This window comes from Bombus bifarius, unplaced genomic scaffold, assembly GCF_011952205.1.
Source record: "Bombus bifarius isolate JDL3187 unplaced genomic scaffold, Bbif_JDL3187 scf7180000008008, whole genome shotgun sequence".
Taxonomy (NCBI): domain Eukaryota; kingdom Metazoa; phylum Arthropoda; class Insecta; order Hymenoptera; family Apidae; genus Bombus; species Bombus bifarius.
Genome location: NW_022884386.1, coordinates 1,913,846 through 1,928,739, shown reverse-complemented (window position 1 = coordinate 1,928,739; position 14,894 = coordinate 1,913,846). Strand labels below are relative to the sequence as shown.

Below are 14,894 nucleotides of genomic sequence, written 5' to 3'. Positions count from 1 at the left end.
TTCAATAAATGTTCGAAAGATCTCCGATCTTAATGATACAGAAAATAGCAGAAACTAATTGATACACAGATCATTTACCGAGATCATCATTGCAATGCGAGTAAAAAGAGAAAATTGAAATGCCCTCCTTCCTTGGTTTATTCGATTATTCGTAATCCAGACGCAGAGCCATGTTTGAAACTCAAAGCCTGTTACAGAAAATACATTGAGAGCTCATTAGAAACTGGTGAAATCCATTTCCATTGAAGTCCGAGAATCTCCTGTCAAAGTATGTTTTTCCATCGCGGTTGAAGTTTGAAAACCTCCCATTAAAATATTAATTATAATCAAACATTCAATTGATTTTTACCAAGAAATAGAAATTACAACTAACGACTTACCTATAGTTATAGTTATACTATAAGTTAAGCACACGACGTGTACGTAACTAGGAAAGTTCGTTTTACAGGTGACATATACATACTCGAGGGTAGAATAGTTACACACGGTAAACAGAAACACAATTAAGTTGCTTATATTAATTACGTAGAAGAGAAAATTGTATTTCTGTTTTTTCAACTATACGACGTCTGTCCGGAAAGTATCCAATCCGTCGTGGATATATCCTTTTACATCGATATTCCATTATGAAACACAGAGTAAACAGATTCCAAAAACAGTAGCCTGGGTGGGCGCTTTGAAATTGCGTTTCACTGTTCTGAGGTTTCGTTTTCGGGCATAAGTTTACCTTCGCCACGAGATGATTATTCGCTCGTTCGTTAATAGGAATTGAGACTCGATGTAAATAATAAATAGATGGAAATAAATTACCGTTTTATAACGATGATAATTCAAACTATTTTTACGTTGCTTCTGTAATATCGATCGCTTCGATAAAGAATGTGAAATAAAAGATTCGTTTGTTAAAAAGATATTACCGACTTGGAAAAGCGTTAAAAAGTATGAAATAATTCCCACTTTAGTCGTATTTTACTTACACGTATATGCAACAATGGTTAGATTATTTATTTACTTACTAGACAGCGCACTAAATAAAGTGCAATTTTCTCGAAGGTGGTGTAAAATTAAAAATACTACTAACATGTGATCTATATCCATTTCTAGTTGTACGACATCGGTAATTGAGGCGATTGGATCTCAAGTTAATGATAAGCTCGATGTACACATAATTCCATTGACCTGTACACTATTAATAAGTTAAGCGTGATTTGTATTCGCACCGGTACAAGTGGCGTTAATCAATATAATTGTGTCGCTATTAATTATATCCGCTATTAAATATATTCACGTATTAATCCAATTATAATGATTTTTTAACAAGAAATTTACTTATCACCGAGTAGTGAATAATAATATGTGACGGATGAAAAGAGAGAGAGAGAGAGAGTGCGTTTCGTCCCGGGGACTACCGGTGGACTCATCAGTAAGGCGGAGTCTGGCTAGGTGCGGATTTATATCAATCGCTCGTATATTCGACCGCTAGCGAATTAGACAGACAGACTCGTTGTCGTCGTAGCCCTCTAGTGTTGGCGGTTGGTACCCGCGGCTCGACCTGTCGGCGCCCTATTGATACCGATCCGCCACAAATATTCAATTGCGCTTGCTGAACTTCGTTAATTCTTTAATGTAAGGAAAACATTCTCTGCTGAAGTGTTAAATCTTAACGTGGGGTTGTACGTATGAAGATTAAATATAACGCTTAATTAGAGTCGTGGTCTTAGTAAATCGTTTATTGTCAAGTGATTGTCATGATTATACAAATTACGTGTAGGATTATACGTATAAATCGTCTTATTTGTATCCAGGAACTCGTTCCAAATTAGTGTACGCGTATAAATTAGTTGACGCAGGACTTTTGATTTCGGGTAATGGACTTTGAGCAGGGTTTATGCTCTTTAAAGACAAGCCTACTTTCTGATGCATTCGCATCGTTCTTGGTCTATTCAATGTTCTCATTACGCCCTTAGATTCAGTGAACGAGTACATCTCTTCGCGTGAAATGTGCATCTGGCTGATAGATGTAGTCTGCAAAAGATGTTACGACATTTAAAAGTTAGACGATAGACTTAGATAGGCTGTTAGAAATAGATAGGCTGTTAGAAGTTAGATAGGCTGTGTAGAAATACGAATGTACAATATGTAATAAGGCACTTGTTGTAATAATATTTACCGAATAAAACAAATCTCAACCTAGTTTCTATTTCGTTAATTCCCACGACTTACCATATCCATGAAAGTATTCTTGTTCTCTATACTAAAATCCTCGTGATTCCCGAAGAAGTATATCTTCCTATTAGGACACTGCTTGGGCTGTCTAACCTTGTCCATAGTCAGACTCGCCACGCTCAAAGGCAGCGTATCTGGTCGTTCAGGTTCAAAGACAATGTCGTATCCCTCTTGTCCCACCACTCCCCTTTCATATCCTGCCCTTGACACTTTGACCTCTACTTCACAATATCCCATACTAGAATCCTCCATGGTAACGAACCGATCCTGTCCATTCTCCAGTTCAAAGCCAACGTTAAGCTGACCAACGATCACTCTTATCATATCCAGGCTCCACCTAGAAATATTTCTCGGCACCACTAAATTCTCTATCCCCTTTGAATTGAATCTAATCTCGAATGGTTCTTCGTTGATGAATCTGTCGTTGACTGGAACGAAATTTTTCGAATTCGAGCATCTATCGTCGTTTGGATCGGGTCTGATGATCTTTCCATTCGTAAAACGGCAACTTAGGGTGTCACTGCCTTTCGGACGACACTTCAGTTCTGACGCGATCATCGAGCAGAAATTGTCCTTCTCGTGGACGATATTGGCCAAAGACATGTTCACCAGCACGTCGTAAGTACATTCTGCACCGTATCGTTGCCAATCGCTGTTCTCGTAAGCGTTGTCGTAGACGGCCACGTGTGCCGCTGCAATGACAAGGAGCCTGTTAAACTAGTTAAAATAGATCGCACGTCCCAGCAGATAGGATGCATTTTACTCTATCTGCCTGTACCACGCCGCGTTTACGGTCATTATATCGTGCAGGTATTAATCGATGCTCGCCGGCAACACCCTAGATACAGTCGCAATTATTAATCGCTATGCCAATCATACCTATATATACTAACCCTGTCGCGCTGTAGTTTACTCGGAATTCGGTGATACTGGTTCCGCATATTCCGATTACCAAGAAATTTTATTGCAGTGGAGTTAGTTCGTCAAATATTTGTATATTACTTGTGCTTTTGCTATTAGCTACGTTAACTATGTTATTGATTAAATATATTACGCACCGTGTTATCAAGCAATTTCCATAAAAGAAAGTGCAAGAGACGTTAATTTCGATGAGAAGATTAAAAAGATATTCATCTAAATCGCTTTATTTGTCTATTTAGACGTATCTCCTCTATTTAGTACTTTCTTTAGAAACCCTTTGTTCTTGCCATCATGTAAAATCGATAACAAGAAGCTTTAAAAAAAAAAGACATTTAACATAATGCTAAAATTGAAAATTCCTAGAAAACTTGTCTTTAATGTATAAAATATATAATACATTTATCTATTGTACTATATATAAATATGTAAAACCTTAAGTTTTTGGCAATTTTTTTTTAATTTAATTTAATTCAATTTAATTTAATTAAGAGGAATTAAATTCGTGGGATTTATGTGGTATTGTGCAAAGGGCAGAAAAATGACACGAGATTCATTCCTGTAACAGGAAGATATTACGCGAAATATTAATAGATTACATAGAACTTTTACATTTTAAAAATATATAAAATGAAAGAAAATTTAAGAATACGAGGCATATTTCACCGTGCACATTCGGCAAGATTAATGCCACGGCCCAGAAATATGCCATGAGAAAATCAATATCTAGCGTTTGTAACAACGAATACTAACAACGAGTAAAATTTTCGCTATGAAACTCAACCCTCTTCTTTTAAATCCCTCTTCAAGTAATTCCCCCGCTTTATGTATGTATTATGCAGCTACAAGCATCCAAAACGATAGAAATTATCATTTATTGGTTAAAATCGGAACAGAGTTAAAAGCTGCAAGAGGCTGCGCTTGAAAATTGTATATTCCTCTTAGCAGCGATTTAAACTTTCATACGAAACAGGTCCGATATTTGTCGCTATTAAATTTATTAATCATTGTTTTAAAAACATTATCAAAAATTTTAATCGTTATAAATTTTGCACTATTTGTACCTTGAACAAATACTTATGATACAATTAGCATACTGATATACATAAGATAGTAAAATTCAAACCTGTATTTTAATATTCTAGAACAAGCACATGCAGCAATTAGCTTTATTTAAAATTTTTGCATCTTGTTTTCAGAACTGTACCCAAGATCACAGAATTATCTGAAATGAATAGTATCTCGGATTTTGGAGCTTTGAAGACTTGTCACATTATGATATAACCATAGTATAAAAAAATGACTTTTGGCCATTTCCTCGCGGTTTCTAGCCCATTGCACTATAAGTAAGTTATTATAATGAAGCGAGATATACACAGAGTGAATCACAAAGTATGATTAGCTTAAATTATTTCGCCGTTAGCGATTGTATATCGCTAACGGCGATTAAAGAGATTTAAGATGATCATAATACATTTTTATCGTCTCTTCTTTTCTCTCAGAGTTTCCAAGTTCACGCTTCATTCACTTCAGTTTTTAGATAAACCAATAATTTTTTTAAACCGATCTTTTAGTATATATTAAGACGAATCTAGTAAGTATCGTAAGAAATATATTTTTACTATTAGAATCGAAGAAATGTTGGAAAAATAACAGTCCACAATTGCTAAACAGCAATTAATTTGCCGTCTACGCAGGTGTATTACAGTTGACAGACACTTTTTTAATACTTTTGCCATTCAGATGGAAAAAAGATATTTGTTACATTTGTCGCATTTTTCTCGATATCTGCTAAAAGATAGTTGTAAAAAAAAGACAGGCTTATCTACAAAAACCTGAATGCGAGCTTAAAAACTCCGAAGAATTAACAAGAGTTAACAAAAAGTCTTGGAATCATGTTATATCTGCCAAAAAAATGTTCGATCGACCCACTGACTATAGGTTGATCTAAGCTAATCACGTGTCGTGGTTCGCACTGTATAGGGCGAAATAGATATTTCCCCGAAACCGTTGACAAATTATTTGTATAATCTTCTCGTACTTTTAATGAATTTCGGTAGAGTGGAGAAATCTGGCGGAAGGATTATTCATTGAAAAATATCGACGTTTTTCTCCCCTCTGTTTACATATGTATTGCATATGATATCGGCGGGCGTATCTCCTCACGCACGTGCTTCGAGATCACCCTTTAACGGTTACTTTTAAAGCCGTCGATGGTTGAAACCGTTGGTGCTTTAGCGGACGGTATATCCAATCGATTGAATCCCATGAGCGAATTAATCGGATGTGTAGGCAAATAAATTCGTGAAACAAAAGGAAGAGGTGAACAAGCAACAAGTTCGCGATACTCGTGTACCGTAAAACGAGGTGGAATTTCGAGAAATCTAGGTGATTCACGTTCGCACTTTTCGCTTTTCATAATGCAAATATGATATCGGCACTGTAAGGTTCCCGATTTTTGAAAGTTACAATTAACACAAATTTTTTAACACAAATATTTATATTACTAATTAATGCCAGAAGGGTTAAATTTCGTTGCTTTCGACTTTTAAGAATTAAAATATAAAAAAACATCCCTTTAAGTAACCTAATTCAAATTTATTTGAAACCAAAAATATCCCGATCTTCGGATAGTTTGGTGGTATGAGTGACGTATGAGCGACGAGTTTTCATTCATCGAATTATCGGTGAAAAAACGGATCTACGTACGTACGTACCCAGAAAAAATGGTAGAATTATTATCAGCATGTCGAACGGCTTCTACTGAGACGACTGATGCGACCGTGTTCTATCTGTCTCCTCTTTATACGACAGATAACTTGATTCATTGCTGTCTCCTTGAAAACAATTTCATTAACAACCGCTTCCGTGCGGATCGTGGTTCCTGCAGACATCTTCCGTACCGTCTCACACGCCTGATATCATTTTCAATAGTTCCCAGATCGTTCCAGTCTAGACACGCCTTTAAAGATTTTAATGGGCTCCACAATCGTCGTTCTGGGAAACGTTTAAGCCGAATGGAAACAAGGCAACCGGACGAAGGACGCCCTTTTCCATTTCATTTCGTCTCACGTTCATACGCAGTAGATTTGATCGATCATTAGGATTTTTGGAAAGTTTGAAAGTGATCGATCTGACTGTGATTGTATCAGTGATTAGATCTGTTGAATCCTGAACATCGTTTCGTAATCTTTCGTCAGAAAATGTCATTCTCTGATCATACTTCGTAGTCATTCTTCATTTCGATCGAAACTACATCGAGATAATTGGAAGGTAGGTGCTGACCGATCTTCCTGTCGAAAACTCTGATTTTATTAGCCTTAAGTATAGAAATTTGAGTAAAATAGTCACTCAACCTGAAGATTATCTAACTTCAAATTAGGTCATTTGAAAATTGCTGTGCACGCGCTAAGGACAATTTGTTGCGCGATGGTTTTATCGCTTACGAAAAGGACATTCGTTTATATGGAAGTACGCGCATCGTACGACGCGACTGCAGAACGACCTTTTTTGTTATTAAAAAAAGAAATTGAACTTTTGATTGATGCGAGCCACAGCGACAAAACTATCGCTAGTGCGCGTTTAGCCTTAAAGTCTTTTCATTTCCTTCGAGGTCATATTAAGATCATTTTGATCGGTGGAAGTTTTTGAGAAATTATTTCAAAGTCCCTTCAAAGTCATCATCGATAAAAGTCGCGATAATTTGCGTGGAAATCGGGAGTATTATAATTCTTCTCAGGTTCATCAAATCGGACAATTCCCAATTTTAGATTGGTAAGTTGGTATAGACAGTTTTTTCGGAACTGGAACAACTATTCTTCATCGCGTCACACTGCGCAAATTATTTTATTCGGAGGTTTTTTTCCATTGGGACCATCGTATTGTCATATCGGACCCTGTCATTAGGCGAAAATTGAATTGACCCATTGTCATTCAGCCGACGCGCATTTTTAAGCGCCGATTCGTTTCTCTTCGTTGAATATAGCCTTGAATAATCCCTTCGTTCATTAGACTTTGGTAAAGTCTCAATGTTCAACAGTTACTTACATTTCATCAGACTTACATTTATCTAATTTCACGTAGAAATCATCAATTAAATATTTTTTTTTTATTTATTTGTTGAAATTACAATCAATTCTCGCGTTGAGAATTTTCAGTAATTTTTCTGGCGTGGCGCAGTGACATGGCTGTTTATTTACAATAAGTTAATACTTATTATAGATAGGTATAATTTATAGGTATTATAAGTAAGTGCATATGCTTAATTTGGATAACTAAATGAATCTAGCATCAATTAAATATGGCATCAATTTTTATTTCTCGTTATAACATTTAAATACCATTTAACAAAATAGTTTTATTAAATAATTAACACACCTCGGATTCCTCTAAGCTACTTTCAGCGGTGTCAAGGGGTGGATTTTCCTGACACGTGAAACTATATTATATTTTTGCCAGGATATGCGAAGTCACCTATCTGCTGCTTAAATGTTTGAAAGATGAAACATGACGGGGCTGCAGTCGATGCGTGTGTAGACAGCGACAACGTCATTATTTCATGACCACAGGCTAGTGAAATGGCGTCTACGTTTTCAGTACGGGTAATACATCCATCCATAGTTACAACGACATTTTTATCTTTAAATAGCTTTGGGAATCTTATAAAATACCTTACCCATTCCACAAATAATTTGCTTATATTATAATACAGCCAGTCTCTTAGCGGAAACTAATTTCTCCTGTTTCTTCGATTCTACTTCGTCCTTGTTGGGATTGTTAGATATCGTTATTGGAAGTAGAAACAGGTATTCGCGATTTTTTGTCTAAACTGGAATATTACAAAGATCGATTTTTGCTTTTTTTACGCTCATAATGTTGAGCATCGAGTTTGTGACGTTTTCTGCACAAAAGTCTCTGTAGGATTCGATGTATTGTGACATATATGCTATATGTGCTGTATGTGTCAGCTGTCTGGGCAACGCTTTCGTCTTCTTCTAGCTTACCATACGATGTATCTGATCTTCTGTCGCATTACATTGCTTACAATACGGACGTATTACTAACGCAAACAAATTCGCTGTCGTTAAACGCATCTCTGTCTAATGGCCAAATTCCATTTCCCAGATTCGCTGATAGCATTTCTAACTGATGCAGCTTTGGCATATGCTGCTACAAGTATAGTTTGCTATATTTCGAAGATCTTAGCAACGCTAAGAACGCTGTACGAAGGTGCAAAAATGTATGAGACATCCAAAATATATTAATACTGTATTAAATATATTGTACTGTACTAATATAATAATATTATGATATTAAATAGATCTCTGTCCAATTTTCGTCTTTTAAATTGTATTTATAAAAATAGGAATTTGTAAATGTCCGCGTTCTACTTGTTGCTAATGAAACGCAGATGTACGGTAAGATATAGTTCTTGCTTCCTTTCTTCAAATCAAATCACTTAAAGCAGTCTGCAATTAAAGCAGATCGCGCTTTTAATCTTTGCATTTCCAGTTTCTTCTTGCGTTAATTTATATAATTACTTAAAGCAGAAATGCTTGAGCAATTTCTATTTAAGTGAATATTCAATTTACTTTAAATTGACAGTGTTACCGTAAACGAAGTGTTATTCTACGTAAAAATAACAGTGTAATTTTCTATTACAAATTGTTCAAGCGACATTTAAGTGGATATGGATGAATCAATATACGTTATGTTATTATACGCAATACAATATTATTATGCACATTAATCTTATAATAGTTACCTGCTTAAAAGAAAATTCATATGTTTCATTAGAAAAATTTATTAACGAAATTCTTTAAAAAATAATGTATAATCTCATAAAGCAACATAAATGACTTGAGATTTATGTATGTAAACGAAAGATTACTTTATTATTTACAGAGTCACATGACAATACAATTACACACTATTTACAACAATAGTGATAGATGAATTTTATCGTCATTAGACTACATCAATGAAAATGATCAGATATCGACGCAAATCTTAAACTTCCAACGATAAGTCATCTTCCATCGAACTTTCCATCAACCATCTTCCAATAAACATACTAGCTGGTTCAGGATCCTTTACTTCAGGTGGTTCATTCAGTGCGGGTAGGATCGAAACTAATCTCACACTTATGTTTTCGTATAAGGTCGTTACCATTCCTTCAGACACCTTGCTGGTATTTATCACGTTCGTCGTACCAGATATAAACTCGGTGGATGTGATTACTATGTGACTTTCTGACGAACTCTGCAACGAAAGACGTATTTCCATTAGTCATTAGAAGATTTTAAAAAGTTTCTATCAGAATTTCTAAATACCAAATTTAAGTCACTCAGAAACCGATCATTTAAATACCAATTGGCAATTTTTCTAGAAATTACATTGCTTACAATATGAATGAAATTCTCATCTTTAGGGTAATTAGTATTCGACGAAATTGCAGGTTAAATCACTATTTAATTCTCCAGAAACAATTCGATCCTCCCCCCCCCCCCAAAAAAATCTCCAATCCAAATCAATATCCAACCAAATACTTCCAAATACTTCCAAATACTCACAACAGTAGACACCACGTCGCTGACTTGTCTGATGCTCTCGGCGCTGCCGAAGAAATACGGCACCTTGTGCGTGCACATATGTAGATTTCTAATCTTCTTAATCTGCACCAACTGTCCATCCTTCAATCCGAATATCGTCTCCAGAACGTAGCCACGATTCACGTGTAAAGCATGACCAATCACATTCCGTTCCACCCAGAACATCGTCACGCACTCTCCCTGCGTGAAGTTCTCCATCAGTTCGACCGTTTGATCGTATTCTCCCAATACACCGACGTTCAACTGTCCCACGATCACCCTGATCATATCCAGCTCTCTTGGCTGTATATTTTCATTCACTACGAGACTATCCAGTCCTTGCTCGGTGAATCTAATCTCAAACTGATCCTGGTTGATCTCGTACGCTTCTTGTCGCGACACCTGGCTGACCGGGACCGCTGGTGTTCCTGGATCGAGGCTTTCAGTCGCGTAACTGTCCGCTTTCGAGTCGCGAAAACGACAACTGAGAATACGGAATCCTTTTGGTTGACATACCAGCTTCGAGGCGACGTTCAGCCGAATACTCATGTAGCTACCTTCCTCGGGAATCGCCGTTGAATTTACTTGAACGTGGAAAGTGTACTCTGGCCCGTACTTCCATGGAGTATCAATGGTGACACGTGCGGCTGGAAAACGTGTCAGCGTGATCAGAGTTGCGTCTAGATGACCAGCTTCTAAATGCGTCGCGTCTCATGACAAGCTTGTGTCACGCAGAGAAGCTACACACCGATCTGTTTCATTGAAACTTATTCTTTGGTTTTTGCAGAATTAAATATTTATTTAATACCTGGTAATTCTAGTATAGTTTAAGTAAATATTCATAAATATTCGTATAACTGGTCATTTCAGCACGTAGGTAGAAACTTGTAGGAGTTTATGAGAGTTAGTATATTTGTTAGTGAGAGTTATTTAGTTATTGAGAGTTAGCGGCATATTTCTTAGAATTATAGTTCGTTGGAATACATATCCACGCCCTGGTACTATAATAAAACGCCTGGCTATGCATATTTTCCAAATTACCGTAAAAATATAAAATATCTGAAAAATATCTCATAGACTCCATCTCACCAGTTACAGACGTATAGCGCGATTTTGCATGCTGGTACGAAAATTAAAGAGGTTTTAAGACACGGAAATGATTAAACTTAGTTTCTGCGTGGCACATTTCTGGGATGATCCGGCGTGAACACGATATGTCGCGGATTTCTATCTCGTGGGATCTACCCACGAGCACACGTGAACGTGAATTGAATGATTGGACCGGCTTGAATAGAACCGATTAGAGACGGTCCAGTGTTATCTTTCGCATCACGCGGCTGTACTTCATGCTCGCCGCTCTTTGTACTTTGGATTTTCTGCCCGAGCCGAGTAATACAGCCACTACTTGCCGATCGATCGCGATTGAACGAAATTATAACAGATAGACGGAGAGATAATAATTGTTTCCTTTTTAACGAAGATTCGATTAAGAGATATAGATGCGCGAACGAAGAAAGATACACGAGGATGATCGATCGAAGATGATGAGAAGATACACGTGTACGAGCGCCATCGTTGTCTGTGGCATGGCTTACCTAAGAAAAATGGCACCACGTTCAGCACTACGTTCATGGTGATACCGTGCAACGTTCAACTACTTTAGTGGAGTAAAGCGATGTTGGGGCCGCTCTTATACCGTGGCTAAACTGCACTACTGACCTCTTCTTACGATTAGCAAGCTCCAATTTACCGAAGCCGGCTCTCTCTTTCCAGTTGGAAAATAAAGCGTGTAGAGGTATATGTGCACAGCCGGCGATAGAGTTTAGAGAATTGATACAGTAGTTCCAATCGGGGCCATGAAGGGACCCTCCCGCAACCTGTTAACACGCCATTTCGAAACTAGCCGAGCAATTACTTTACATGTCAACGACCGTCTATGTTCCCGTCGTTCTTCAATCGATCGCTCATACGTAAATTTTCTTAGATGTTTCTCTATCTCTGATACCGATGTTCCGGCTTTCTCGATTTCTGACAGAGCTGCTCCACGCTTTCGCATTTTTAACAGCATTTACCTTTTGAATAGCATTTAAAAAGACAGGTTTATAGTATTTCTTACGAATATCTGTTCGAAGAAATCGTATAGCGAAGAAACGCTTCGATCCTTTACGACAAGTCAACGACTGAACAAATTTCATACGAAACGATATAAACGATTTATTTAGATGAAACATTTCTTAAAACTGAAATTACAGAGGTTTGAGATTTCAATGAATCGATCGTTCGCAAAATTCACGTTGATCGATACGAAATTTGTTATCTTGTTAGCTTGAAACCTAATCCTAACCTGGGAATCATTGAAACGTACGATTTTTATTTTCTTTTCTGTTTTAAGCCACATCGGTCGGGCAATGAATTCTTGTTTTTCTAAGAATTTATCCTTGTTTAATAATAAAATAAGCCATTTGTTTGTCAAAAATTCAACATTAATCGCATATTTACGCAACGAAATTGGAAAATTAATAAGAAGTGGAGTTTATCAGTTTGGCGTCTGAGAAGTTACGTGTTTTTATTCAAAATTGTGCAAAGGTACGAATTACGTAGAACACGCTAGAAGCATGAAAGAGCTTGTTAATTACCCTATAAACGTGTACAGGGCCAAATAATTATTGAGCGTATTAATTGAGTGGTTGAAATTTGATGATTCTTAGGGTTTCAACAGTTTGCCACACTTCGATGGATTCATATATCGGTTTACGGTTTGCGTGAGCGTCGGTTTATTCGCTGATAAACAAGTAGCAAAAACAATGAGAAAAATAAATAAATAAGTTTATATGAATGTTATCTAATACTGTATCATTTTATTAGAAATCGATCCTTTTTTACTATTCTAAACTTTCAAAAAACCAAGATAAAACCATAAACAACGCACAATGTTCGAATGAAATGCCCCAAAGTTTCTTCAAAAAAGAAAAAAGAAAATTCTCTTTGAAGAAATTTACAATTGACATTTCGCTTGGAGTATAAACATTTCTCCAGAAAAAGATGAATATTCCTTTTGCAAAACTGAACCTCTGCTGTAACATTATATGATACATCGTAGGATACAATATATTCTGTCGATACAATATGAAATCATCACGTACCAGTTTCTTTTTGGATAGTGGAAGAGCCACGCTATACGTGCGTCTAATCTCAAACACACCTCAAAGTTCAAATACACCTTGTTTGCGATCTCAGGGCTCATCGTGTGATCGGCTAATCAAATAAACTGAAACTCTCCCCTGTTCGTTCAATCGTCCACGTTGTTCTGTGAAAGCTCGTAACAGACGAAACACTTGGCCATGCTCGAATTCTCTAGTTTCTCCACCTTCTGCACTGATCTTATTCTCACTTATTATGTCTGTTCACATTATAATGATCCATCTTCTCTTCGAATAAGTATTCTTTGATTCCCCTGTCGTAAAACTCCAACTCGAAAGTCTCGTTTTCGAAATCACATTTTTGATAAGTTGCGTCTTTAAATGAAACGACAGCACCCACTTTGAATCCAGTTTGACGAGAATTTGGTAATTTTGGCGTCTTCGTAGCGACATTGTAGCCTATGGGGTTCCTTAGATCGACATTTTAGCGTAGTCGATATACTTAACCCCATATATTCCCCTTGGTCGGTGTATGGTGGCGTGAAATTTGAAATGGTGCGAATCGTAGCCTCTCGTCGCTTGGTACGCGAACACCTGCAAAACAGATATAATAAAACAGATAAAAAATTGAACTGTCACGTTAAACGATGGAATACAGAGCAAATACAATACAGGAAAAAATAGCAAATGAAATACAGGAAATGTACGAATACAAAGGAAATATTAGAGTAGAATTAGAGGCGTTAGGTTGCAATTACAAAGATTGGTTAATAATAACAATAGAATTATTTACGAATAAAAATCGAATTGGAATTGAAATATAAAGATTTGGACATGAAATGTAGAGGTAAGAGTTATTAGATTAGAATTAAAAACGTTAGATCGTAATTATGAGAATCGGTTATGAATAATGGATTTATCTCGAGCGATAGAGAATCGAATCGTTAGCATAGGAATATAGAAATTAGAAAACGTGATAAATGATGGAATACAAAGGTTACAGGATACAATACTAGACTATATCGGGTCATTGGATTATGAGAATCGATTAGAAACGATAAATTTATATCGAATATCGTCAGAATTCGAACGTTAAGATCAGAAAATGGAAATACATTCAATGACGGTATACAGGGGTCAGCGGATGAGATATCGCGAGCGATGGAACCGAGATTGGAGGTACTGGGTTAAAAATTAGGTCGCACGGTCCTCGAGGGGCGCGAAGAAATTTGACATAATCGACGAATCGAACGGGGAGAGTTTCGATGTCAACGGTGTTAACGTATCGTTGCAACTGGCTTGACCCGTCCTTCGTGAACCATTGACGATACCAACGATAACCGGTCACGAGTATAATAACAACATGCAATCGAGGGACCTAACTGACCTAGGAGAAGCGGCACTAGAATAAAGTTGCCGTGTGGTCAGTGTCGTTGTTCGGTTTCAAACGGAGTTCTCCTCCCTTCGTAGAGAGACCAGGCTTTTATACGCTTTGCCATGAAATAGGCGCTGTTTATACGCTTCCATAGAGAGAACAAGAAATTTGTTCGAACGAATTACCATTTTATCGCCGATCTCTTCAAGTTCTGAAGCGATCGCTGCCTCCCGATTATGTCGTACTTACAGAAAGAACATGATATAATACGTCCATTTTATCAATTTCTTATACTTCGCGTCGCTTTTAACTCATTAAAGACTAACGTTACTGTTTGTTCGACCAATTGCGGGGAGACGTAATCGCGAGGAGAGACGTCAACGGGGGTCGTAAATCCCCGTTACGATTATAACAATCGACACCACGAGTTGATCGATCCCCTGATTTCCGTTGAGATAATAGGGGTGATTGAGGTTGTATAACCCTGTGATTCACAGAATTATAAATTATATGTTTCCAGCACTTAGATTACACTGACGTAGAGAAATAAGTAATTAACAACTTGTCGCACGAAGCTAAGATAGATATGTGCGTTAGAGCAGGGCTCTTATAATTAGATTTAGTGTATTAGTGGACGGAGCACTA

The 14,894-nt window shown here is 37.0% G+C and overlaps 2 protein-coding genes across 4 annotated transcripts; both read right to left on the bottom strand.

Annotated features, from left to right (window-relative positions):
• Positions 1–1,703: 1,703 nt before the first annotated feature.
• On the bottom strand, positions 1,704–6,005 carry LOC117206628 (vitellogenin-like). The gene is made up of 3 exons (XM_033446132.1): positions 5,862–6,005; positions 2,224–2,918; positions 1,704–2,025 (listed from the first exon to the last, which is right to left on the bottom strand). The coding sequence occupies exons 1-3, from the start codon at positions 5,890–5,892 to the stop codon at positions 1,792–1,794; spliced, it is 960 nt and encodes a 319-aa protein (XP_033302023.1). The 5' UTR covers positions 5,893–6,005; the 3' UTR covers positions 1,704–1,791.
• A 3,004-nt stretch (positions 6,006–9,009) lies between these two features.
• Positions 9,010–11,487, bottom strand: LOC117206624. Of its 3 annotated transcripts, none has more exons than XM_033446122.1 (3): positions 11,330–11,487; positions 9,717–10,381; positions 9,010–9,405 (listed from the first exon to the last, which is right to left on the bottom strand). In XM_033446122.1, exons 1-3 carry the CDS (start codon positions 11,364–11,366, stop codon positions 9,154–9,156), a joined length of 954 nt encoding a protein of 317 aa, XP_033302013.1. In that variant the 5' UTR covers positions 11,367–11,487; the 3' UTR covers positions 9,010–9,153. The 3 variants fall into 3 exon arrangements, with proteins under 3 accessions (XP_033302013.1, XP_033302012.1, XP_033302014.1); XM_033446121.1 differs by lacking the exon at positions 11,330–11,487 and adding an exon at positions 10,776–11,018; XM_033446123.1 differs by lacking the exon at positions 11,330–11,487 and adding an exon at positions 10,824–11,005.
• Positions 11,488–14,894: the final 3,407 nt, after the last annotated feature.